At 39.2% G+C, this 27,277-nt stretch overlaps 1 protein-coding gene across 2 annotated transcripts in view; it reads left to right on the top strand.

The window, feature by feature from the left end:
- The first annotated feature begins 5,516 nt into the window (after nucleotides 1–5,516).
- LOC108238883 (actin-binding LIM protein 3) overlaps nucleotides 5,517–27,277 on the top strand; it is a 40,334-nt gene continuing 18,573 nt past the window's right edge. For both annotated transcript variants that reach the window (XM_037978894.1, XM_037978893.1), the window contains exons 1-7: nucleotides 5,517–6,280; nucleotides 8,785–8,952; nucleotides 18,351–18,534; nucleotides 19,161–19,273; nucleotides 20,062–20,188; nucleotides 20,354–20,447; nucleotides 21,627–21,714. In XM_037978894.1, coding sequence (XP_037834822.1) covers nucleotides 6,262–6,280; nucleotides 8,785–8,952; nucleotides 18,351–18,534; nucleotides 19,161–19,273; nucleotides 20,062–20,188; nucleotides 20,354–20,447; nucleotides 21,627–21,714 — 793 coding nt within the window. In that variant the 5' untranslated portion in view covers nucleotides 5,517–6,261. The remainder of the gene's footprint in view (nucleotides 6,281–8,784; nucleotides 8,953–18,350; nucleotides 18,535–19,160; nucleotides 19,274–20,061; nucleotides 20,189–20,353; nucleotides 20,448–21,626; nucleotides 21,715–27,277) is intronic.

Genomic DNA, 27,277 nt, shown 5'->3' with positions numbered 1-27,277 from the left:
AAGATGGCCGCCATGACTGACGCAAAAAAATGGCTCAACTCAGTCAGATTTACAGATATTCAGCTGCAGTTTGGTGTGGTAGTAGCTGAGAGTTATTAGCAACTCGTACTGAGATCGCACATAAAACCTAATTTACAAAACATGACTAAAATGGGTACAATGTACCTGCAGCTGTTCTCATCTGAATACGATCTTAGTTTAAGACTCTACCATGAAAGGTGGTGGACGATACAATGAATGCAAGATCTTTTCATTTTATTGTTTTATTTTGTTCCTATTTTAATATAACCTATGTGTTTTGCAACCTGTTTTTTTACTATTATTTAAAGGTTTTGATTATATGTACCATGTTATTCTTTCATTAATAGATAATAGGACAAATGAAGATCTCATTCAAACAAAAAACCAAATAAAAATCTACTTTTGTGAGAATAAAAGTGCTCCACGTGCTACCTTCAGCATGCCCCTGATGAATAATTTCATGTGAAAGTGGCCGTTCAAAGTACAAACACAGAATCAGTTGATTTAAAATCCATTTTGATGAAAGTTAGCCTTGATCTTTGCTGCCTCGGCGCCACTGCAGCCATCAGTTGGTTTTGAACCGCTTTTGGCAGGAGAATTTAAAAGCGAAAGGTACATTTTTTTTTGGTAGTGGAGTTCTGTGGAGAGGTTATCGCTGATTGATATCTAATCTGTTGTAGACAGCTCTTTGAACAATCTCAGTTTGGAGAAATAGAGGTTAGGTCTGATCAAATTGATGAGCTAATATCTACAGCCCCAGCTGTGCCAATACCACAGAAGATTGCTGCCGTCTTAAAAATACTTCAGTCTAAAGGAAAATTCATTGTGCTTCATGCAAACACTGTTTTATGAATTGTTACATCACCATAAATTGAATTACACTGTTGTTTACATAGAATTTTGTAAATACTTGCAAGCACAAATGGCAGCAGCTGCTGGCTAAAGCACTTCCTGAAGGAAAACTATAATATTTCACTGGAATAACTGTGCAATGCAAAGGTGACAGTGGTGTAAAAGTTTATAAAATAATATTCACATGAAGCAGTATGACATTTATTAGTGTTGAGTTGTTTTGCAGCAGCAATACCCTTTGGTTTTAACCCCACTCAGACTAGCCGCTAACTGGTTATTCCTGTCAGAATTAAACTTAATTTCTCCACAATGAGGTCGTTCAAAGAGCTATCCATAACAGGAAAAGTAAGTCCAGTTCAAAAGATTTTGAACTATGGCTTTAAACCCTCGCTGGAAGCCATCTGTTCAAAAAGAAGCGACAGACAAAGTTAGAGATAAACAGTCTTGTGTATTTCTGCTGGTGGAGACCCACAATAAAACAGCACTGGCTCTGTCCTTATCATTTGTCAACAAATGTGGCTTTATATTTACAGAAGTGTAAAAAAAAATCTTTCACTGTGATAAAATGTGTTATTTAAAGTTAATTTCCTACAGTTTACAACAAGGTGAGGTGTTTTTTTTATCTTATTAATTGTGTGACTGGTGATTCAGCAGGTTTTTGTACTCAAGCTACTTCTGCATACGCTGTTATTTTAACTAATCATACATCAAAACGTTTGGCTTGATTTTGAACAGTGTGTTATGAGTTTTAATATTTGTAATGTTTTCATTTTTTTAACTACCTTTATTCACAAAATGTTTTCCAATAGAAATACATTGAGAACTCATCTTTTCCTTCAAACTCAGATTCAGAGAGAACTGAGTTTCAGTTCTCTAGCTACTGTGTTTAGCTACTGTTTTGCTGAGTTTAACTTCTGTTCTGCTTGTTTTAACTTTAAACTTCTTCTTTACAGCTTCTTTTCTTTCCTCTACCAGTCTAACATACCAGATGTCCTCACGCAACACCACAGCTCCTCCCTCGGCCCCCTGCTCAATGTTTTTTTCTAAATCCACAAAGACACTGAAGTTCCTTTTGACCTTCTCTGATCTTCTCCATCAGCCCCCTCGTAGCAAAGATGGAATCTTGTCTAAGTCACTTCCTCATCTCCTCTGTTTCCTTCACCAACATGTCCACTCAGGTCCGCTCACCACTTTCTCTTCCCTGGGAATACGCTCTATCACTTCATCAAGATCTTTCCAGAATTTCTCTTTCTCTGCCTTCATCACACCCGCCGGCACCCTGTTTGTCAACAGCACCGGGCTAACCCGGGCCTCGCCCGATCCAATATGGTGGTCGCTTGGCTGAACTTGCATGTTTCTTTTGGCAAAAGTGTTTCACGCCGGATGCCCTTCCTGACACGATCCTCACCATTTACCTGGGCTTGGGACCCGAACGAGAGATGCACTGGCTCGTGCTCCCTAGTGGCTGGTTCGCTTGTTTTAACTTGAACAAATAAGTCAATTCAATTCATTCATTAGGAAATTTCAAAAATCATTCAACATTCTGCTTTTTCACAGAAACTGCAGTTTTTTCCCAGTGATTAGTTAGAATGCTACCGCTGGTTTAGCCACAGAATGGTGTGAATAACCGGTTGGACCCACTGCTGTGATGTTTGTGTTGGTGTCCTGCCAGGTTTCCTTTATTGTGTCCTCTCCAAGAGAATGCAGCTACTTTTTACTCACGCACCTCACCTTCTGTGTTTGGATTGTCTCTTATATTTAGCCGTCTCTTTCCTCTGCCTCCTTGGGTTAACTGTTTCTGGGTTTTTTTCTCTGACAGCAGAAGCTGTGCCGTATTTTGCTTTCTTTCACCACACACTGTCATACGACGGTGGTTACCGTATGTTTCAGAATACCGAAAATGTTGTCGCTTAAGATTTGTCCTATTTTAACTTCCTGTCACCTCGAATGATCTTACCAACAACACTTCGCCTTTTGTTGTTATTTTCCTCCCAGCAAATCAGGGCTGTAAATGAAGAAAACTGAACTGAACTTACTTCAGCCTCTTTTTTGGTGCCACAGAATTCTTGTTCTAATAAAAACAAGTACAATATAAAAAACTGATTGCGGGTAACGGCCCTTTTGGTCAATCCTTGTAAATGTCAGCTACTACCTCACCAGTTATAGCTATTTTTGTATTGGCTAAGGTTGACTAGTTGTGATGGACATCTTGACTCTGAATGCTAACAAGTTTTAGAAGTCCAACCAATGGTTACTTTCTGAGAGTTTCACTAAAATTGAACCAGTGGGTTATGAGATATTTTGCTAACAGACAGTAAAAGTTGACTCCAAAAGTTAATGGCAAAGTTTTAACAACACATGTTGAGCAATCAGTAAGCGCTCAAAGCATGTGTTGGAAATTACTCTCAGCTACTACCACACCAAATTTTAGCTGATTATCAGAAGAACCGGCTGAGTCACAGTCGTTTCTGTGTTTGCCACGTTTGCTTAGCTGTGGCGGCCATCTTGAATCAGGTTGACTCCGAAAGTTAATCAGTTGTAGATGTACATCCAGTGATGGCTTTCTGAGAGTTTTATTAAAATTTGTCCAGTGGTTCATGAGATATTTTGCTAACAGACACACACACACACACAGTTTCAAATGGAGTTGGCAGGCAGTGTTGTTTTAAAGCACCTACCTTTGTGTCTCTGTGTTTTTAAATAGGCAGACAGAACTGACAATGGGTCATTTATCCCAGACTGGACGCGATGGCTCATGTGACTTATTGTTTTTCATTAGGTTTCAGTCAGGCCTCTGTGTTTTGACCGTGCGCTTCTTAAGCGACTATCAGAAACAGAGAGTCCACAGAGATATGACAGGGGCCCTTCTGAAAGATCCGGACCTGCAGCTGCTGCTGAGGTTTGCAGAAAAAAGCAGGTCAGATCTTTGACACACAACCCACTGATCAGGGTCCAACACACTGCCGTTTGATAGATTTTCTTCTCAAGTGTTTCACGACCTTTTTTTTTTTTTTTTACTGCCCGGATATATGTTTTTCTTTGAAAGCAAACCTGAATGTTTCATGAAGCTGCAGGGAAACATCAGCAGGAGGTGTTGGGAAGTGTCAGAAGTCGGTTTGCCAGCGTTTGCAGGAAGCTTCCCGCACATTGTTTTCCAATTACAGGGAAGTGATCCAGCATGGACTCAGAGTTGACTGTACAAACATGTTTTGTTGTTGGAGACTGTTGCACGAGAAGAAAGAACAATTGGACTGTACGTTCAGCTTTTGAATTGTGAACGTCTAATAATGGAAAGACCTTGTAAAACTTCAAATCTGTCAAATCAATTAAAAAAACATTTAAATATATATTTCTTTTATTAAAGCATGCCGCACCAATACCTATAAGAATGGAAAGCATAATTTGTAATATTTTTAATATTTTAACTTCATTTTTACATGTTGAAGTAACCCCCCCTCCTCCCCCTCAACTACAATAGCTGCTGTTTTGTGAACTTACTCTGCCCCCTGCTGGCGAGTCTCTGTAGCTGCAGATAATGTGCTCTTACTTTTGTCTCATTTGGTTCAACTTTGCTCCGTTTTCTAGTCTTTGTATTCACATAACTACATTCAAATGTATGCAAACATGTCTTTTTAAATGTGATTTTTATTTAACTACTTATCATTTTGAGCTATACCTTATTTTTAGTGCTTGTCTTCTTTATTTTACCTGAAAAGAAACTTGTTAAGTCTTGATGCTGTCCTAACACCTCTGACGCAGATATTTGTTCTCAGTCACAACACAAGTGGTTTGGGTTTAGGTTTTTAAACTTATTAATACTAAATAAATCTTGCAGGTTATATGGAACCACTGAAATTTTTGAAGACTCAAGACTATTTCTGGAAACTGCCATTAAATGTCCCTGTGGCCCTAATCCTCTTCTGTAGTTGCTCCACACTGGTGGTGTACTTTTACAAAGAATAAGTTTAATGCTTGCTTAATTATTAATTTAAATATTGTTAGAACTGTGGTGATTTGGGTTTTTCTGGTGTTTTGTTTTATTTCTGATTTAGCTTTATTGGGTTGTGTTTAGTTTCTGTTTTTGTGTTTTCCACTTTCTCATTCCTCCTCAGTCTCTCTCTCTCTGCATTCCTGCCACACCCACTTACACCTGTCAAAGTTCTGGTAATCATGTCACCTGTCCCCACTTACCTAATTATCCTCAGCACTTTTAAACCCGGTCATTTCTGTCTGTACTCCGCTGGTCCATTGTCATTGTTAGTCTGTCGTTTTCCCGTCTCTTCATGGTTCTGTTGCTCTGTGCTTATGCTCCGTTTGTCTTTTTGTTTTGCTGCCATGTCAGCTGTTTGTTTTCAGTTTGTTTCTTTAACTTAATAAATTAGTTTCTGTTCCTTTAATAATGAGTCTACGTTCTGGGTTCGCCTTCGTCTCCACCGTTCCTGACAAGAACAAAAAAAGAGAGCCAGTGGAAGATTTAGAGATTTTTCTTTTCTTAGGATGGCAAAGGTGTGGCATGAGGCTTCAGCCATTTTGATGGTTGAGGGGTCTTTCGAGGTGTGGTTTGTGAGCAAAGCCATTTTGAAATTCAAGAGGAGCGTGTGTGCAAACTAAACCACTGAGTTAGGAGGGAGAGTGAAGTTCTGTGGAGATGTCCTTGATTTTCAACATTGTAAAAATTGCACAAAAATATATTAACTAGTCATTAAACAGGGTGGCAGCTGGGGTGACAAGATGTATACTTTTATTTACTTTCCCCCCGGTGGCAGGCCACCCTGCTCCACCCCTACAACCGCCGCTGCAGAGCAGCAGACACTTGTTCCAAGCTGCTTTTCCCCCTTCGTAGTTCCATGTTCGGACGCTGCGAGGCGCTCCCGCACCGTGCGCGCGCGTGTTGATCCCGCGTGGACCGGGGGGAGACTCTCTCTCTGACAGCTCCGGAGTCTGTAAGCCCCTCAGAAAGTCTCCATCCACCCCTCCACCCCGGACACGGGAGCGCGCAGGAGAACAGGAGCGGGATGGAGCCAACATCTGAGCAGAAAACTGCTGCTTCTTCTCTCTCTGCAGCATCTGAGGGCGTGATGAGGAGGCAGCCGTCAGTTTCTGTTTAATGCTGCCTTTTTTACGCAGGGTGGAGAGGTGCAGCCTGACAGTAATCCTCCTGCCGGGGAGGAGCAGGGAAATCCCCCTCCAGACTGAGCCGGTCTGAAGAAGGAGGAGGAGGAGGAGGAGGAGGAGGAGGAGGAGGGAGACTTTAACTCGGACTGGAACCAGGAGAGTTGAAGAGCGCGTTATGATATTTGGAGCCTTTGTCCTGCTGCTGGAAGCTGAAATGGAATCCCTCTGAAGGCGACTCTGTAGTCCTTCAAGCTGCTGGGAGTCCTCATCATCATGAGTGGACCAACTAATGGTAAGTAAGAAGTCTCCTGGAGGACGTGAGAGGAGGCAGAGCTGAACACTCTCACAGAAGATTTATCACTTAATGACCTGATCTTTCCTGTCAATAAGTCTCATTATTTCTCCCGTTTTGCTTGGATGAAAGGATCCATCATCTCAGTTCACAGAGCGGTGAAGGTGAAGTGATGGATTCCACTGGAGAGGTCACTGGAATTAACTGATTAGTCATTTGTTTTATTTATAGAAAATGATTTTAGTCATCTTAGCCGTGAAAGACAAATTAGAGTCAGAAATGACAGCTGCTCGTGGAATTTGGAGAGATGTGAAAACGAGAAAGCTCAAGCATGGAACTCGAGGTCTGCTTTTTAATTCATGTGAAACCAGCTAATCCAAAAATCTAATGATAAGTATAGAGATTGATTGGGTACTTTTATTAGACTTCAAACAGCTCCCACCTTAGGGAGATCTTTAACCTTATAAAGGCTCTGATTTAGTTGCAACCTTGTCAGTGAAGCACGGGGGTCCCGGTTGGGTAAATTGAACTTTCACAGAAATAATAGGAATTATGCTTTGACTTACTGCTTTGGTTCAAACTGTGGAAGAGGTTATTGGTTTTTATCCTGGCTGTTAGAGCCTGAGGTCAGAGGTCAGGGCGGGGCTGTCAGAGAGTGCAGAACAAATGGTGTCTTTGACACCGAAGCCGTTTTAAGAAGAGCTGCCGATAATTTAGAACATAATTACATTTTTCTTTTGTGAAAATCAGGAGTCAGCTAAGATGTCGTTTGTTGCTTGTGTCGTCATAAATGTTAACGTTTTCAAAGTGAGAAGAGAACTAAGTGGAAGCACTCATGAAATTTAACCGAAGAGGCAACAAAAAGACAAAATGTCTGACATCTGATGCACAGTTGGACTCCAAAAAGTGGCAAACTGTTTCAGTCTCACACACGACCAGGTTTCAGTCTCTACAGATAGCTTGCAAGCTAATATTTTAAATGTTCTTTAGCTTTTTTTTCTTATTCGGTGTTGGAAAACGTTACATAATGACAGCTTGACCATAAAGATGAAAGCAGAACCGGTGGCCAAGCACCCAAGCAACACACCGAACACTGAATCACTTGTACTGTACGTGGCACACTGGTTCGTTCCAGAAACTAGAACAGCATTTAAAGCTCCTAATAATAACAAAAGACACACAAAAATAACACATTCTTCTTGCAGCCACGTTCACAGGTGGCTCAGATCTTTCTATGTCTGCTGTTCCAACCCTTGTGATGCCATCTGGCTACAGAACCAATGCCAGCCTCTGTGATCCACACCCACAGAGCCACACACACACAAGGATACAACCGTTTTTTGTCCTACTTTTACTTTATTTTTCTTCCTCCTGTAAGCATGCACATATCCACAGCTCTCACTCTGCATGCTCCTTTCCAGCTGCCATCAGCTTAACCTGCCAGCTTGTTGTGTTTACTGCGCTTGCATAATATTCTGGGATGCAGTAGCATTATCTGAAATGTAATTGAATGGAGCAGAATTCAGTGGATTCGCTCCTCAGACTGTTGCACGTCGTACTGAGCGCAACTGATTCTGAATGAAATCTGTTCGAGTCGGAGAAATCTATCCATCCTGTTCTTTTTCTGGCAGACGCAGAGCAGAATTCAGACAGCGTCAGGAAAATTATTGCTTTACGACATAAAATTTCTATTTTTTTCCCCTTTCTCTGACATTACGTGGTGTTGAGTTGAAGCAGGACCCAAATGCAGGCACGAAGGAGGCAGTTTTCAGGAGCTCAGCAGCACTTTTAATAATGAAAGGCCTAGCGTTCTTTTAAGGAATGCATATCACCCACCACCTTTCACGCCACAGTTTAAGAATAAGATAGAAATAACAAGAGCTATAACAAAGCACAGTAAATCTGAACAAAAATCAACAGAAAAACAATCAAAAAAGACCCAAACCATGACACCATCTTTATTTCTGACTCGCCACCAAGCTTTGTTGTCATAAATGTAAGTCGTGTTAATCTCCTTTTCAGATTAAGAGACTGTCCAGGAGATACTGTAAGTCCAACCACTGATGTTTTTTCTTTTTTCCTTGAACCTTTAGCCCAGCCTCTGTAGGAATATTTCTTGTGGTGGTTACTACTACAATTTGATGGGGTGTTTTCCAGTTTTATTGATCCATCTATATTGGGGGTTTTTTCTCAAAAGGTGTCCTGATGGTCTGATTTATTTCCACTTTTTTGAGGTTCAAAGGAGTGGATCTGTTGAGATTATTAACTTTTAGATCCAATTTATTTAAAAAGAAACCCGAGAAACTGTTTTCAAACTTAATACACACTAATGCTTGCATTTAGCAGCCTGTTTGTTGAACCAAACCAAACCATTGCCTTTGCCTTTTCTGGGGACTCTGCATTTTTTTTAAATATTTTAATCAGGTGTTTGATACAAAAAAGACAAAAGCAAAGTGGCAATAAGTGACATGTGTTTGACCCTCTCTTGTCTGATCTCCTCACAGTGAAGTTCCAATCAGGTCTCTATGGAGGAAACAGCAGCAGCAGCAGCTCTCCTCTCTCCGGCTCTGGAAATTTGCCCATCATGTGTGAGCGCTGCCGGGAGGTTTGCCGGGGGGAGGTGGTGCGTGTCAAGAACACACACTTCCACGTTCACTGCTTCACCTGCCACGGTAAGAAAGGAAAAATAAGAAAAATGCATTAAAACAAACATTCCTCTCTGTCTCTGCTCAGCACTCATCCACTCACTGTCTGCGTCTGTTCTTTCTCTTTAACTCAGACAAAGTCTTGTATGTTGGTTTTGTTTTCCAGTCCTGGACTAATGCACGGCTTTCCATTTGGAAATTACACCCAAATCAATTTGCATAATTAAATATTAAATTATTGCTTTTCCTCAGACATGAAGGAACCAGTGCAACTGAATCTCCTGCAGACTCTGCTCAATAACTACAGCTGTACATGAAACCAAGTTTAATCCAGTAAAACTGTGTATTATAGAAGTAAAACAAAAGAATAAAGAACTATTAGTAAGCAGGAGCATACTGCTGTTGTCTGGAATGCAACTAAACTGAGATCAACAGACGATAAAGTCCAGAATAAGACCGAGTCTTTGTGGAGTTCAATTCAGGTCCAAACCAACAACGGATGAGTCCAGATAAAAGACAGGTGGGAAAACTACGTGTTACTAAAACACAAAGCAAACACAGTGATTCCAAAAGGTTTAAAACTCTAAAACTCTCCAGTTTTGATTTGAGAAAGCTCTCCAGATGGGAAGCAAAACATCTTCTGCTACAGAATAGAAGTCCATTTGCTTTGTCTTTAAAAGCTTTTTGGATTTGCCATGTCCTGGATGAGTGAGAGTCTACACCAGCATACACAGTGATTACTATTACTTATTCAACAGTTGCACAAAAATATTGCTCAAATAGTGTAATATGGTAGCACAGCTTCATAGTCTTACTACAATACTGAAATAAGCATCATATTTCAGCTGATAAAAGATTCGCTGAAGAACTGTTTTTGCATATTTTTACCTCTGTTAAGGGTTTTATGCTTTCAGTAATGTTTGTTGGTGCATCCATCCATCCATCCATCCATCCATCCATCCATCCATCCATCCATCCATCCATCCATCCATCCATCCATCCATCCATCCATCCATCCATCCATCCATCCATCCATCCATCCATCCATCCATCCATCCATCCATCCATCCATCCATCCATCCATCCATCTGTTTGCAAGATTATTAACCCTCCAATGGCCTTTGGAGTTACAAGAACTTCTCTTCTCTTCTCTTCTCTTCTCTTCCTCTTTTTATCTCTTTCTCTTTTGAGTGTCTCAGGAAGGTTAAAAACTAATTTGACAAAATTTTCAGGAAATGTTGGTGTTGTCACAAAAAACAACTGATTCAGTTTTGGTGGTGATCCGAATCATGATCTGGATCCTGCAGTTCTATAAAATAAAATTTTGCCACCTTTTTTACATATTCATGTCTTGCGGTGTGACTTTGCAGCTGTATGTGGATATTACTGCATTTTCTATATGAATATGTTTCCATGGTTGAGCTCCTTCTGTGACCAGATGGGACAGAACCCAGTTAAACAGCTCTGGAGTCAGCAGCTACAGCTTTGCAATGCAGTCAGCAGGTTTTCAGCCTGTAGTCAGACTCCAGCCAGCTAACCTTCTTTTAGAGGCTGGGACCTCCACGGTCCCAAAGCAAGGCAACACAGTTCTGATCTGCAGCTAGCATCACCTCAATGCCCTCAGTTACAGAGCACCAATAAGCAAGGTTTTCTATTTTTAAATACAACAACATATATTCCAGCTCAAGCAGAATTGTGTTTGGTTTTTTTTAAGAGCTGACTCCTTATGCTGGTTGTTTGGATAAATACTTGACCCAATAATTGGCTGATTGCTCACTTGATGCATTCATTGCTTTTGACAGGACACAAACTAGATTTATTGACAGAAGCGGTCTCTCTTTGATATGAAAGTCTTTATCTTTATGGACACTTGATCTTGCAGAGTAAGCTTAATGACAGTAGACTAATGGATCGTGGGCTGAGTGGGCATCAGCCGATAAAATGGCCAAGAATTAAACTGTCAGCTTTTAGTACACAAACATTTCTGGTTTTGTTCCTCCTCTGCTCATTATTCCCTCTGCTTGTCACCCAGTCTGTTTCTTCTGTGTCTTAGCATTTTGCTTTAAATGTCAGCCTTAAAATGACTCTTTGTTGTTTTGTTTTTTTGGTGAACAACGTAATTGGTCATTAGCTGTTCAGGACATTGTACAAGGAACAAGTGGTTCAATTTTGGTGGTGATCCAGTCAAAGTTCAAGATCAAAGTCAAAGGTCAAAGGTCAAGGTCACAGATCAGCCCGCGCTCTAATTCTGCAGCTGGATAACAGGAATGTTAAACTGCACACAGCTGGACACCACTTAGGTCAAGGGTGATCACTGTTGATTTCAAGGTTCATGGGGTCAAAGATCAAGGTCACAGGTAACCCCTTTGTTAAAAATTTGTCTCTGCTCCTACATGTGACCCTTTTGTTTCCTCCACCAAGGAAGTTCTGTTTTTGGTTGTGCCCGTTTGTTTGTCTGTCTGTCTGTTAGCGAAGATCAGGTAAAACCTAAAGAACAGATATGGAGGAAACTTTCAGGAAATGTTGGGGTTGTCGCAAAAAAAAATGGATTAAATTTTGGTGCTGATCCAGATTATGATCTGGATTACACTCTTTTTTTAATCATACTGTAGCATGGTGGAGGTTTGCACTCTCTGAGTGCTTCTAGTTAACCTTTGGATTCAACCTGATTTAAGATGGCCACCACAGCTGCTCAACCTTTGCAAACACAAAAATGGCTGTAACTCAGTCATCTTTATAGATATTGAGCTAAAACTTGGTGTGGTAGTTGCTGAGTCATTCTCAATGCGTCCCCTGAATGCTAACAGATTTTGCAAGAATTTTGTTTAATGCAAGTTTTAAACATATATCTGTGCATTTTTTCAGGAAATGTTAGTTTCATTTTGCTTATTATAATTAGTAACTATTTTTTGCGATCTGACATTTGCATTTCTTTTTAATTCAACATAATTATGCCTAAAACGTGCTAGAAACAGACTTAAGCAGCCCTGACAACTCATGACACTGCAGAGGTCTGAGCAAAATGCCAAATGGTGAATGTTTAAAGGAACGTGGTATGATTCATGCAGAGTTTGTGTGATGGGGAAGCTGAAGAGGATCCAAACACAGACAGAGCTGCAAAAACAGTGGATCAAATACAATGTATTTTTAACCCAATCAAAAGGTGCTGCACAGGCAGGGAACTCGAGGTAAAAACAGAAAAAAAAGGAAAAACTCTGCTTGACGAGAGCATGCAGGAGAAAAACAAAAGCATCCGACAATAAAAACCTTACAAACCTGAAAGTATATCCCAAACGAGGCAAACAACTTTAACAAACTAAGAAGCTGGTGTTCAAGAAAAGCAGAAAACAAAACAAAACAAAACACACATCATAAAAACTGTTTAAACAAGAAACTCTTAAGAAAGCCTAAAAACTTGTGACCAGTTTTTATATTTCCCTACATTTTCAGGCCAAAATTTTATACATCTTTCCTTTTTCTTTGTGACCAAACACATAAAAACTAATTATTATTATTAGCAAATGACTCAACACTCACCAGCCTCTTTATTAGATCTACCTCTTCAATTGCTTGTTAACACATATAGCTAATCAGCTGATCACATGGCCGCAGCTCAATCCGTTTAGACATCAAGATATGATGAAGACGACTTGCTGAAGTTCAAACAGCATCAGAATGGAGGTAAAGGGGGTTTAGGTTACTTTTAATTTGACATGATTGTTAAACTGAGTATTTCTGACCTACTGGGGTTTTCATGCACTACCCTGTCAGGGTTTACAGAGACTTGTCAGACCAGGAAATGGTTTCTTAATCTCTTATTGTCCAGTTCTGGTGAGCCTGTGAGAACTGCAGCCTCAGTTTATTGTTCTTAGCTGACAGCAGTGGCACCTGGTGTGGTCTTCTGCTGCAGCAGCCCACCTGCTTCAAGGACATGTTGTGTTCAGAGATGGTTTTCTGCAGACCTCGGTCGTAACAAGCAGTTTTTTGAGCTGTTGACTTTCTTTCATCTCCAACCAGTCTGCCCATTCTCTTCCAACCTCTGATATCAGCAAGGCATTTTCATCCACCCAGCTGTCGCTCACTGGATATTTTCCTTTTTAGGACCATTCTCTGCAAACCTTAGAAACGGTTGAGTTATAAATACAGTGAAATAATACATTTATTTGATTTGAAGGCCTGTTTTTGATCAGCGGCCCACTGAAATTTCTGTTTTAGGAGTTTATTGAGGAACGTTTTGTGGACTGGATTTTAAGGTGCTTTGGAGGTTGAGCTTATGACTTGTCCTCTCTGTTCTGTTTCTTGAGCCATTTTGAAGCAGTTTTTGCAGTTTGGTGGCTTATGTTTCGCAGTTGATTGAGTTCTCTGTAGTCCAACGGGGTTTTCTTCATCAGCATCCGTTTTGTTTTTTAATTAGCTCCAACATCCAGCATGAAGGCCAGGACCCAAATGTTTCCCAGCAAAACTTTACATAAAATGTTTATATATTTTATCTATGTCCTGCAAGTGTGCAGCTGTTGCCGTAGACTTTGTCTGTTAAATGTGAATGCTTAACTTTCACAGCCCCCTCCCCAACTCTAACTGTGCCTAAGACCGAGTCCACTTCTGTAATTCATCCATTCTGGTCACGCAAATGATGAATAACAACATCAAAAGAATTCATCTTGTGTTAATGATGCAAATAAAGGAGGGAAGACAGTGGCAGGAAGGCAGATGTGTGTTAAAAGTCCAGATCGATAACCTCATTGATACGTCCCGTGGGTCCTGCTGTCTGATCCATTTACTTGGCTGTCTGCTTCCCTTTCACATCACATATGATGCCTTTTCACTATTCTGTTTCCTCTAATCTCTCCCTTGACTCTCCTATCCTGCTTTTCTTTCCTTTTCTCCGTGTTTTGTGTTGGCGTTGTCCTCTCAGTAATCCTCTTGTGTGGAAACATAGCTTTGCACATCAGCCATGACCTTACAGGATTACGAGGAAAAATACTTAGATTTCTACTGCGCTGAAGAATGCAAAGAACTGGTTTAGGTTCTATTTGAGGATGAAGAACTGGTCTCGACTATGATGTTTTAGCTGCAGGTGCTTCGCCTTCTCAGAAGAAAATAATAATAATAATAATAGTAATAAAACAGGCTTGTATAATTTGTCTTGTAAAGTTCAGTGCAAAGTATGACCCACTTTGAGATGAAATGTGTTTTTCATCCGTGTATCCTCAGCCATGCAATGCCTGGCTGTTTCCTAGGGAGAAAAAAAGACTTCAAGGACAAACTATAAAGCATTAAGTTCTGGATCAGCTCAGCTCAGTGTTTCAGTGTTCTGCTTTTGTTCTGCATCTCTGTTTTTATCTGCAGCTTCGGGCTGAATGGCAGAGATAAGATGGTCAGTGTGGGTCATTGGCCTCCAGGATTTATTCTGTTTAGGAGCCATCTTTAATTAAATCCATGTTTTTGAAATGATTCTTTTTTACTTGGAGATTTTTACATTTTTTTGGACCAAACATGCAACAGGAAAATCTTTATTACCACCTGCTGAGTCACTCCTGTCTACTTTTTTTATGTGTAACTATAAATTATGTAAACTATACAAGTCTGTTCATATTTAATCCTTATATATTAAACGTTTATTGTAAATTTATGCCAATTAGACTTCCTTATTAGATTTAAAAAAAAAAAAAAGTCTGATCTTGGGACTTGACAGATCACTGACAATGTTAAAAGAAATCGCTGACTCACTGATATCTGGCAGCTCTGCACAGTGACTCAGCAGAGGTCTGTTTCATTTACCATCACTTTGTCTGTCCAGCAGAAACATATATATTTTGTAGAGTTAATTCTCTTACCTCTCATAATCTTGCTTATTAAAAAAAATAAGAAACTGATGCATAAATAGGTCCAAGCATAAGAGAATTAATTCTGCTGATGCTCACCGATGATCATGATTTTGTTAATAATTGAGCAGACTCCGAATTGATGAAATCAGGATGAATTCACAACGTGCAGAGCTCCGCTCTGTTTGAGCTGCCAGGTTTCATTTAGCTCCTGGAGAAACTGCCCAGTGCTGATTCAGCAGCAGAGCAGAGACTGAAAGTGAAAAAAGCTTCAGTTAGGGACAACAGGTGGGGGTCAAAGGGAGACGTGGGGTTTTCTTTCGACACGTCCTGCAGAGAAACATCTGACAAACCGTTGACACTGTTTGAACGATAAGTGACAGCAGAGAGATTTGTTCTGACGGCCCATGAAATAGTAAAATGTCATGTGACGGAGAGGGAATAATAGGTGGTTGCACATTCTCATTTAGATTGCAGCTGTGGCATTTTCTTCTACTATTAAAATCACTCTGAAAACACATCCAATGAAGGTTTTAATCCAGTTGAATCATTTGTACGCAGACACACTCTGAAAAATATTTAAAAATTGCTTCTGTCATTTACTTCAGCTCTCCAGCAACCCTGCATGGAGAAGCGTGTAAAGGAAATGAATGAATGAATGAATGAATGAATGAATGAATGAATGAATGAATGAATGAATGAAGGGATGTTTCCAATAATTGTTGACATTTATCTGAACCAACACCAACCTTCTTTGTCATTTGCACTGAGACAAAATCTTGTGTAGAAATTGTAAAAATCTGGAGTTTAACTCTTTAAATACCTTAAATGATTTCTTACATGATAAAGAAGACGACGTTCACGCGTGGATTTTGGTGGATGAGAACCGTTTCTGATCTGGCTTCTGAAATCCAAATATATCAGAGTCGTCTCCGGAGAGGTCAAGTCTCAACAGCTCCCCCCTTTTATCCGCTTTCCTCCTCCATCTTAATCGCTTTCCACTTCGACAGTGATGAACGTGTGAATGCTTTCAGCGGGATGGGAAACGATTAGGCCGACTCTGTCACAATCCTCAAGTGTGTGTTTACGAGTTTGGAGGAGACAAAGGCAGAAAGGAAAGAGTATTTGTGTGCAGGTTTATTTATATTGGGATTAATAAAGCCTCACTCAAACAGATTCTATCTTTTAATCCCACAGAAAGACGAATGGTTGACTTGTTGAACACGTATCACTGTCAGGATGTGACAATAATGTTAGTAGCACTCAGTGAAGGTCATAATTGTTTGTTGCAGAGGCTTTATTTCTTTTTATTTCTTTTTCTGTGAACAGCTTTACTCCCAGTCAAACTAATAAAGGTCAGGCTGGCATTTCGAAGTTGTGAAACAGCAGCTTTGCCACAGAAGAGACTCAGAAAACCCCAAAACACACAATACATTATTACTTTGTTAGAGATGATGTCCTTGTTTTTGTAAAAAGTTCATTTCAGCATCTTCAAACTTATAGTGATTAGGTCTAGATCATGGAAAGATAATTAGTGTTAAACAATACCTTTATCTAAGAAGTGGAGCTGTTAACAACAAAGTTGTTCTTTTAATGTTTCGTCGTTTTGTATTTTTTTTCCACCTGAGTTCTGGATCCATCGCAGCTGTTAGTCATATTGTCGTTGTTGCTGACCTCACGCTTGTCATAAATTCTGCGTCTTCTGTGCCTCTTTAAAATAACTTCATTTCATTCTGTTGAACTTATTTTTATGTATTCATTCACTCTCTTAACTGTGCTCTTACATCACCATGCCGTCCTAATGCTTTTCATGACTTAAGCACTTGGAATTGCATTGCAGTTGAAAGGCTCCATTTAAATAAAATTGCTCTGCTGTAAATATATAATACAAATTTGGATGAAACGTTTGCAGTCATTGCGCTCTTGACAATAAAAGCACTCAGTTTACAGAGGATAAAGTGTAACTGATAATAAAACGTGCTCCGGATAGCCGTACCAAGTTAAACACATGAACTGGATTGCAGCAGTTTTAAAGACTTTTACAGCTTATCAAACTCTGTTTCTTTAATAATGATTAATTGATTCGTGTTTCAGGCTCCAGGCTCGTCTCAAGAAACATTTCAAAAGGTTTTATTTTCATCTCTCCCAGCTTTACTGCACTGTATTTTCTTGCAGTCTCACTCTGTCTGAGCCTCTGATCACTTGGATCAGCTCCGATTCATCCCTTTCACTGGGTTTGGAGCCATTAGCCTAATTACAAAGTGGACACTAAATTCATTGTCAGATATCTCGATGGGTTGGCTGCCTTTCAAATGTCTAACCTCTGGTTTAATACACCTACTATCATCCTGATACTCTTTATTTTACTGCATGGACCTTCATTCACCGTGCCTGCACACTACTGATTACGTTACTGTGTCAGATGAATGGTGTGCTGACTTCTGCAGAGCTGCAGGGGCAAAAAAAAAAAAGATAGGGATTTTTTTTTTTTATTGAAATAAAACCATTATGATCTTGTAATTATTGTTTGATTTTGCATGCACATGACTCAGCAAAGGGCTGAAAAAATACTTGAAATGAACGGAGCTAATTGAAAACGAGGGTCTAACTGGAGCAAATCATGTTTCAGCTCTTTTTAAACTGCAGAGACCTCCCCACCAATGGCACAACTGGACCAGAAAAAAAATCATTTGGCTGAAGGGCTGCATTTGCTAAATAAAAGCCATTCATCATCCTGTCAGTAGTCGTAGTAAACACACTCTACACACTTTTTTCTTCGACTGTTATGCAAGACTGCCTACATTAAAGGGATAATTCAAATCTTTGGAAGTGAGGTTCTGTTGAAAGGCTGTGAAAAATTGGAAAAAGGTTTTTAAGATAGCATTTACATCAACCACTGTGAGTTTTTTGAGACTGGAGTTGTTTTGGAGATGTACTTGGACTAGTCGTTAGCTTGTCAATGTGATCACAATTGAGGTTGTTCAAAAAGACTGTTTAGAAGTAAGACATTAATTATTAAACTTTCCACAGAATCCTGCTTTGAAAGATCTGAATTATGAAACAAATGGGGGTACTTTCAAAAATATTTAAATATTGACATTATTTCAGACTTTTTGTAGAGAATATCTTGAAAAACTTTGCATCAGACCTTCTGTAGTTCATGTATCTGTGAAGAAGAACTCACCCTATTAATTTGTGATCATTATCCTGCAAAATGATGACACGAACATCAGAGATTTATCAGCTGTTTCCATACAGCTATCACAGAGGTGGATCAAACCTTTTTATGTAAAAACAAACAAAATCTTGCTATGAAAAATTGTAAAATTGCTGCCTTCCACTAAAAGGTTATGGTGAACAATTATGCTTTTGTGTCCAACTGAGAAGTCACAAAAGCATGAATTGAAGGTCTTTGTTAAGGAGACCTGGCTTCAGCTTGACAATGATTCTTAATTGGGAAAAAAAACAACTAGATTTCATAACTGCATTAATCTGTTTGTTCACTTTGTTTCCAAAATATCTCATGAACCACTGGACAGATTTTAATAAAACTCCCAGAAAGTGATTGTTGGATGTATGTCTGTCTGTCTGTGTGTTTAGTGTGCAGCTGTGACTTGGTGCACTCGGGTTTCTTCCACCACTCCGGTGAATACATCTGTACTGAGGACTACCAGCGGCTCTACGGGACCCAGTGTGACAGCTGTGAGCAGTACATCACCGGAGAGGTGGTTTCTGCCCTGGGCAGGACGTACCACCCTCACTGTTTTGTCTGCAGCATCTGCAGGTAAGGGAGGGGTTGTTGGTGGGTTTGAAGTAACATACTGCACAACAAACAAGTTCACATGCAACGCAGGCAAAAAACCACCTGGCAAAGGTTTATCAATGTCCAAGAGAACCAGTATTTTTTTAAAAGTGTACGCTGGAAAAATATCAAAATACCTTGCTTCAAAACTGAAAAGAATGCCTACAAATCACTGGATGTACATCTCAACTGATTGAAGTCAACCTGATTCAAGATGGCTGCCACAGCTAAATGACCTTACAACTCAGTTTTGCAGACACTGAGCTAAAATTGTGTGACGTATTATCTAAAAACCATGTCTAATAAATACTCTGAGCTCTAACTGCGTGCACTAGATCTTTGGGCAGTGGGTGATATGCATTTATTTGAGGAATTCTATTTTCATTAAATATTGGATTAAATAATTTTAAAATATGCAACTAGAAAACTTGACTATGCAACATATAAATGCAAATTTATATGAAGCTGCTCCACTGAGGGATAGAGGTAAAATTGAATTTTTTTGTGATTTGGTTGATCTGCAAATTTCCGCATTGCATCATCAGCACAAAATAACCAATTTACTTTTATTTATTCAATTGTTCATTCTTTTGTCTGTCTGTTCTCAGAAGTCCATTCCCGATTGGCGACAGAGTGACCTTCTGTGGGAAAAAGTGCGTATGTCAGCAGTGCTCGCACTCTCTGAAACGCGACAAGCCTGTTAAGGTTCACGGGCCGAGCTGTAAGAAACAAACACACCGTCAGTATAATTATGTGCGCAAACACACACACACACCTGCCACATTACAGTTTAGTGGAGCACATAACAAGTTGAGTAGATTTTCTAATATATAGGATCAAAGACAGTGAGGTGATTATCATAAAATATAACATAAAGTGAGCTGATTGTTCATATTTTTTATTTTGTCTAAAATAAAAATGCCTTGTTTCCAATATGTCCTGCACAGTTAGTGCAGCAGATGTTACAGATGTTTTTGGTGTTTCTGCTTGAAATGATGACATTTCTAGAAATGATGCTGTCCTCATGAGGACTTTTTTAGAAATGAAAAATAATCATAATTAAAAAAATGTTTCACAACTTTATTTCTGGGTGGACAAGGTAATGGAAACAGATTAATAAGCATCATAATCATTTTTTTTTATTTGCAGCTTGAGCGTGCCTTTTGATATTTTCTAGCATGTGAGGCTATTTTTCCAACCAGAGTCACGCTGATCGAAAACAAAGCCACATTCCCTGCAGCTACTAATCTTTAAACCTACACACACACACACACACACACACACACACACAGAAGGTGGGCCTGCTGCTTCAGGTGCTTTTACAGCCTCATTCTGGTCGCTCCATCTGGCAAAGACAGTGTGACTGTCATAACAGGAATGAGCGACGAAGACAAGAGAGAAGTCACAAAAGATTAAGAAACCAGAAAGACGCTTGCTGTTGATAAATGCTTCAAATGTTCCCGCTGCACTTGTGTACCTCTTCACGGTCCCTGCTCCCCTCTCCTTCAGACTGCGCAGGCTGCGGCGAGGAGATCAAACAGGGTCAGTCTCTGCTGGCTTTGGAGCGACAGTGGCACGTCACTTGTTTTAAATGCAGGACGTGCGGCTGTGCTCTCACCGGAGAATACATCAGCAAGTACGTGGCTTTGTCTTCTGTGTGTACATCTTTTCTTTTTTTTTTTTTTCAAGAAATGAATGAAAAGCAAGACGAAAAGTCTATTTAGCGTGTTACTGTTTTTATATTTGGAAAGGGCGGCAGAAATGATGTACAAACCCAGTAGTTTTCTCTTGTTCGTGGCAGAGACGGGGTACCTTACTGTGAGACCGACTACCACGCCCAGTTTGGGATCAAGTGTGAGAGCTGTAACAGGTACATCAGCGGCCGAGTGCTTGAGGTGAGAGCATTTGTTCCCGGATGTGGTTTTACACCAACCAGGCTTAATATTATGACAAACCAGTTCCCCTTTTTGCGGCTGCCAAGGTTCTGACTCTGCTGTAGACTCTGTGGTTGTTACAAGCAGCAGATACTTCATGTCTAATAAGCTGAGAGTTGGGTCGTCTATAACAGCTTTGTTTGTCCAGCACATTCCAGATATGCTTGATTAGACTGAGAACAGGAGACTCTAGAGGCTAAGTCATCATCTCAAAGTTGCTGCTGTGTTCCTTAAACCATTTATGAAGCTTATTTGCAGCGTGGCAGCATGCATTATTTTACTGTAACTCTTCTTCTCGTCGTAATATGATTGTAGTTTAAAACTCTGGCATGAAAGGTGGAATGCTAGGCCTTTAATTATGTGTGTAGTTGGTCAGGGGCCATCTTTAGGCAGGTGGTGCATGTATCCGCCTTGCTTTTCTGCTTTCGATACATCAGCTTCAAGCATAGAAGGTTAACTCTGCATCTATTTGTTCTGTCAGGAGCTTTTGCAACATTAGAACCAGAACCTGATAGATTATTTGTTCATGCGTGATGCTGTTTGTGCAATTTTTTTGTCTTTGTGAGTAAGTTGGGTTTTAAATCAAGAAGTTTTTAAATCCGAGTTCAGTTGATGTTAGCTTTCATGATATCTCAGTTTGGTTTTCCTCAGTTTATCTTGTGTGTGTGTGTGTTTTCCATTTAGATGTTTAGTTTCATGATTTCATTTAGATTCATGATTTTATTTAGATTATCTTAGATTTCATTTACACTATTCCAGTTCATATTTTAGATATTGTTGTGTGTGTTTTGACTCTGTATTTATGTGTAAAATGTTGTAAAGCACTTTGTATTGCCTTGTTGCTGAAAAGTGCTATATAAATAAATTTGACTTGACTTAAGTTGGTTTTTGAAAAACTGTAAAAAAAAAAAGGTGCAACTGGTCCTCTTTAAATAACTGAAGTTCAGACTGAGGATGAAGCCGCCTCCTCTTCATTCACTCCTTTCTTTTCTGTCTCGCATCCTGCCTCCTGTTTGTTTTCTGTTTTTCATCACCACTCTGTTCTCATTTTCTCATTTCTGTCATCTGCTCTTGCTCCTCTGGGACCAATTCGTTTCCCTTTTTCACCTCCTTTCCTCTCCTGCTCTGCGCTGTTTGCAGGCTGGAGGAAAACGTTACCACCCCAGCTGTGCCAGGTGTGCCCGCTGTCACATGATGTTCCAGGAAGGAGAGGAAATGTTTCTTACAGGTACGGATAAAAACAGCAGACCGGGAGAAACTGTGTTCTGGGGTTTCTTAATGTTGCAATTGTATAAACCAACCTTATAAATAGAGTTTTGTTGTTTATTCAGTTGCAACTAAAATACTTGAAATGAACTTATTTGTAGTCCTAATAAATGTGTGAGGAAATACATAGATATGTCCTTATTTGTACAGTTAAAAGGCATAAAAATAGACTTGTAGTCTATTGAATTAGTTGTACCCTGCAAAGATCCAGATGGCCGGTGTGTAATTCAGTATTAGTGAAGCTGCGTGTGTGAGGCAATGGAAAACCAAGCTTGAAAGAAGGAAAATAAAGTTTATTGATAAAAGTTTATTGATTTTACATGTGAGTCTTGGCACTAGGCTGAATGATGAAGACACACAAACACTTTCAGAAGCCAGAGTCAATTCCTTTTCATTCTCCTCCTCAGCTGCTGGCTGCGTTCCTCCGCACCGTCACTGACAGAGTTCCTCTGAATGAGGTTGAAATTGAATCACTCTGGAGCTTTTGTTATATGAATTAGATAACAGTAATTTATTTTAGGCTAGTAAACTGAATGGGTATCATCAGATGGGATGTATAAAACTCTCTTGTGTGGGCAAAACTTGTATTTATATGAGTTTTGTTTGATATTTCTTTAAATAAATGTCCCCTAAAAAACAAAGTTTATTAGTTCAGAGCCCTCCAGGGTTGGAAGAGAAGCAGCGCTTGCAGAAATACATTCCCACAGTTTATTCATACGGTCTCCACAGACATCATTCTGTTTAAGAGCAAGTAGCAGATCATTGTTTAGGTTCAATCAAATGAAAAAAGTTGGACAAATTCTTAATTCTACAATCAGTAACTTCTAGACAAACCAATAAACTAGAGTTAATCTGCAAATACCAGCTCCCCGAGGTAGAAAAAAGTGGACAATACTTTACGAACTACTTTTATTCAAAACAAATCCAACTTTGAGCTGGAAGAGCTTTTAGGAATCATCAATAAAGTAACATGAAGATGAAAGTTCCCCAAAATTATGCAAACATGCCCATTTCTTGTTAGAATAACATAATAAGAAGACAGAAATGTCTAATTGATAAGTCTGATGTGATTCGGTTGACAAGACAGAGAAAACTATTGATGACACTGCAAATTATCACTATATGCTGCAATTTATAGAGGGTCCCTAAACCCTTCTCTCACTTCCAGTGTTGTTGTGCAGCTAATAGACATTAGCAAGCAAGGAAATGGCTATAACTCAGTCAATTTCTGTAAAATTGAGCTTAAAATAGTTGGGTTAGTAGCTGTGAGTCTTTGCCAACACATATTCGAAGTGCAACATATTGTGTGGCATCTTTCAGCTAACGTTTAAAGAGGTACTCCCTGAGAGTTATTACCAACACATACTTTGAGGACTAATATGTCTTGCAACAGCTCTCAATATTGCATTACATGTCCCAAACCTTCAGTCACTAAAATTGTATTCTTTAGCTGTAATCTTGAGATTTACTTGTGTGTATGTGTTGTGAATACACAGTGTGTCACAACATATTACTGTCAAAGTACTGAATAAACACTTTGCAGTGCATCCAATTAAAAAGTGATGTCAAATATCAAAAATAGTTTGATAAAACAAGCAACATTTATATAAGAAGATGATATCCATGCAAATAGCTGCCTATGAAAGTACAGTAGGACACAGTTTGTCCACTTCAAGATAAGAGCACACAAAGTCCAAACTCCCCTGCCTGTTCAAGATAAATTTGACTTGGGAAAAAAGAAACACCATAAGATGAAATTAAGCCAAAAAGGGAAAAAACATTTTGTGTTTCCTAGATAAGTAAGCCCAGAGGAGCTGTGATTAAATGTGAAGCTACTGTACCGTAACATGGCTGCTGCACAGGTTGACGCCTCCTGTTTCACCTCATTGACATTCTGCTGCTCTCCCACTCAGAGCCACCAGCTAAACCAAACATTTGCATATTGTACTTAAAGCTTTGGTAGTTTTAACGACAAACTGTATACCTTTTCCTGTAAATGTGTTCTTTTTTTTCCTCCCCACATTTGTGAGTCTGCAATAGATGCAGCTTTGTATGGAAGTGAGTTCATTGTTATATCTGTGTGTGCTGAGGTACAGTGAGCAGCCCTAAGGTTACATTCACTCCTTTTGATGACTTCAGACAAGTTGGAGGGCTGAGCAATCGCCCTCTTGAGACACACTTAATTAGGACACACACACACACCGAAGCCAACACTTACACACACATCCTTGCAATCAGTCTCATGATGCATGTCTGGAATAACAAATTAAAACCGTGTCTGTGCATGTATGCACTTCTCAGAGTGTTTGATGAACAGATTGATCTTATAATAAATAAAAAGATAAAATAACTTTTTTAAGTTTGTTAGTGTTCTCAGTACTAGCTGTGTTTCCAATTCTTTGCTCTTTTTGTGGTTAAAAATGTTGAAGAAAACACCAAAAAAAATAGGGTTTTACACTTACTGCCGTTTGCAGCAAGTATACAACCAGCACGATCATTTAGCTTGTCAGTCTGGTCAAACTGATAATATCCAAGAAGCTATCTACATGATTGAGCTCTATATATGTTACTCTTTCATGTTTTTCTCCCTTCACTGACAGAAAAAGGCCATTATAATCTCAAAATCAAGCACATGTTTTAGTTTTGTCAAATTAATGTAATGTGTTTTTTATTAAGAGGGATTTTATTAAAATAAACCAACGATGTCCTAGTTTATTTTTCATTTATCCATCTTACTGATGCATTTTGATTTCACAGCAGGAAGCTGTTGTTTGTGGGCCTTGACAGATTTTTCTGTTATCAAAACTGACTGATTATTAGGGCCAAAGAAGATTTTGTTTTTTTGGCAGATTCAAATGAATGTAATCTAAAAAACATTCTACTGAAAACTGATAATTAACAGCATTTATTTTGTTTTTATTTAGTGCTGCAGACAACCCTGCACAGAACACGTCTAAATGGGAACATTATTCAGCAAAAAGGAGAATCACATGATTCTGATTTACATTTCTGATACTTTATATTGTACCACTGGAATTTCAAATGACATAAACACAAATGCCAATATTTTTTTTCCTAAATAAACACGGGCTATTCTCAGCCAATGGTGTTTGAATATTGCTGATGAGAATCAACATGCCGGTTTGTTTTATTGACTCTTTTTCTTTTGCATAAAGATAAAAACTTAACCAGCTGAAGCTCCATTTCTTTTTCACACATTTACATGAACGGGAAAAAACAAGGATCAAAGGTTATGCTATGAAATGTTTAAGTAACTTCAGGCTTTCTGTATTTGCAAATAATTTCCTCATTGTTCTCTTTGCACAAATGCAGATTATTTTCATCTTGCAGGATAGAAAGGATCTCAAGGCCACACATCTGTTTGGCAGCAGAGTTCAGGAGCGTGGGCGGGACGGGGGTGCACTGAATCACAACGCATGCTTTCTGTCTGCTCTATTGATTTTGTGTGTTGCTTTGTGTGAGAGTGTGTCTTCACATAAGGTGCATGTTACATCTGTGCGAGTGTGTGTGTGTGTGTGCTTACATGTTGGGAGTGTGCAGGTCAGATTTATGGTGTTGATGGTGGTGGTATATCAGAGTCAGGATCAGCTGAGTCTGTTCTGCTGGCCTGCATTGCCTCAAGACCCCAGGAAATGATACTTGTGTGTGTGTGTGTGTGTGTGTGTGTGTTTGTGTGTGCTACTGTATGTTTGAGTGTGCATGCTCAGGGCGGATGTATTAACATCATTATGACTATCAGATCCTCGTGCATATGACATCCTGACATTAGTGGTTTATTGGGATGAATGATCTCTAATGTCTTTGTTCATTTCCTCTTAACTCCTTTATTCCGTAGGCCATCTTCTGCTTATTATCTACTTTTCTCCATTTCTTTCATTGTATTTTTCACATTTTCCCTTTTTTTTCTCCCAACGAATTTCTTTCATTCCTACTATTATATATTTCTTATTCATTTCAGCTTATTTTAATTTAAGAAGTTTTATGCAATACTCGTAGAGGAGCAAGAAATCTATTCAGAAAAATATTCAGAAAATTTACTGTATTATACTCCTGCTTGACTTTCCTGTATGTGTTTACATTTATAAACTGGTAATGCCAATATTTAAGCAGAATTATCTGATGAAATCATTTAGGCAGTTACAGTTTATTGTTTCCACTGTGAAAAATAATCAAACACAATGTCAGAAAATGTAATAAAATACTATTAGTGTGTGTATATGTCTCAGCATAGAACACTAAACTCGAGTTCTTTCTTTCAGATTAAAAATAGCAGATGTAAATACTGATTACATCTTTGTCACAGATTCCTGTATTCTCACCTTCAGTTTACCTAGTGACAGATCAAAACCATAGTTCAGATTTTTTGAAAGGTTATGAACAATTATCATCTTACCTGTTGTAGATAGCTCTTTCAGTGACCTCAGTTTGTAGAAATAAAGTTTAATTCTGACTGGATTGACAAGATAACAGCTATTTGAGAAGTGGATCAAGAGTGTTTAGCTGGAGACCATGAGGAGAATCTCCACCAGAAACACCTGATCTCCATCTCCATCACCAGCCAGGGTTAGGAAGTGCATAATACAAAATATAACTATGAAGATTACATGTTTTCAGAGGAGATTCTTCTAGATCCCTCACAAGTGGATTGCTACCGTCTTCAAACAATTCCAGTCACAAAGGTTTTATCGCAATTTATTCAAAAGCTATTTTATAAACCCTTACACTCTTTACATTGTGCTTCAGTTTGGCTACAGGAGATTTAACACTTCTTGATGGTAAAGTTTATGATGGAGCTTCAAGGTCTCCAGCAGCTGGTGACACTTGCTCTTCTCGGCTGAATAAACCTAAAGATCCGTAGCTGTTAAGGCTGACACATTATTGTTGGGTCTCGTCTTTTCTCTCTCTGAGTTGGAGGACAAAGTCGACCACGCCTCATCACTTCCTGGCTGATTAGCCAGGCTGTCTGTGTTCACTGAGGTTACACTTAGGTCAGGGTGGAAAGTAGTCACTGAAGCTCTCGTTTAAACCGTAGTATGAGCATAGTTAATTTTTATGGAGCAGATTTTACACAGCACATCAAACAGTTGTTGCATTGTGCTCAAGACAAACTTTAATTTTCAAAGTGATTTTGTTTTCTTTTTGATTTTGCAACACTTGTGTGTTTTTTACAGTGTATGTTGTGCTTATTTTTACTCATTCGTGACTGTTCTTCAGCTAAATCAACATACACACAGGGCATATGTATGAATAAAATGCTCTATAAGTAGTTCAAATGATAAAGAAAGTTTTATTGTGCTCTATAAACAGTTGTTGATATAGTTCAGTTTAAACCAAAGTGTATGCAGACATGAAGCTGTGGAGCCGTTTTGTTAGATTTCCCCTCTCGATGTTTATCTGTGTGAGAAGACCAGAGGAGCTGCGTCCTCATTTCTCAGAGCAGACAAACTGCCTCCAAAGCCACACACTCTGCCTTCAGTGTGTGTGTTGATTGATGTTGATGCACT

The sequence above is a fragment of the Kryptolebias marmoratus genome, linkage group LG13 (assembly GCF_001649575.2).
Source record: "Kryptolebias marmoratus isolate JLee-2015 linkage group LG13, ASM164957v2, whole genome shotgun sequence".
Lineage (NCBI taxonomy): Eukaryota > Metazoa > Chordata > Actinopteri > Cyprinodontiformes > Rivulidae > Kryptolebias > Kryptolebias marmoratus.
Note: the sequence above shows the minus strand (reverse complement) of the source record. Positions and strands in the feature narration are given on the sequence as shown.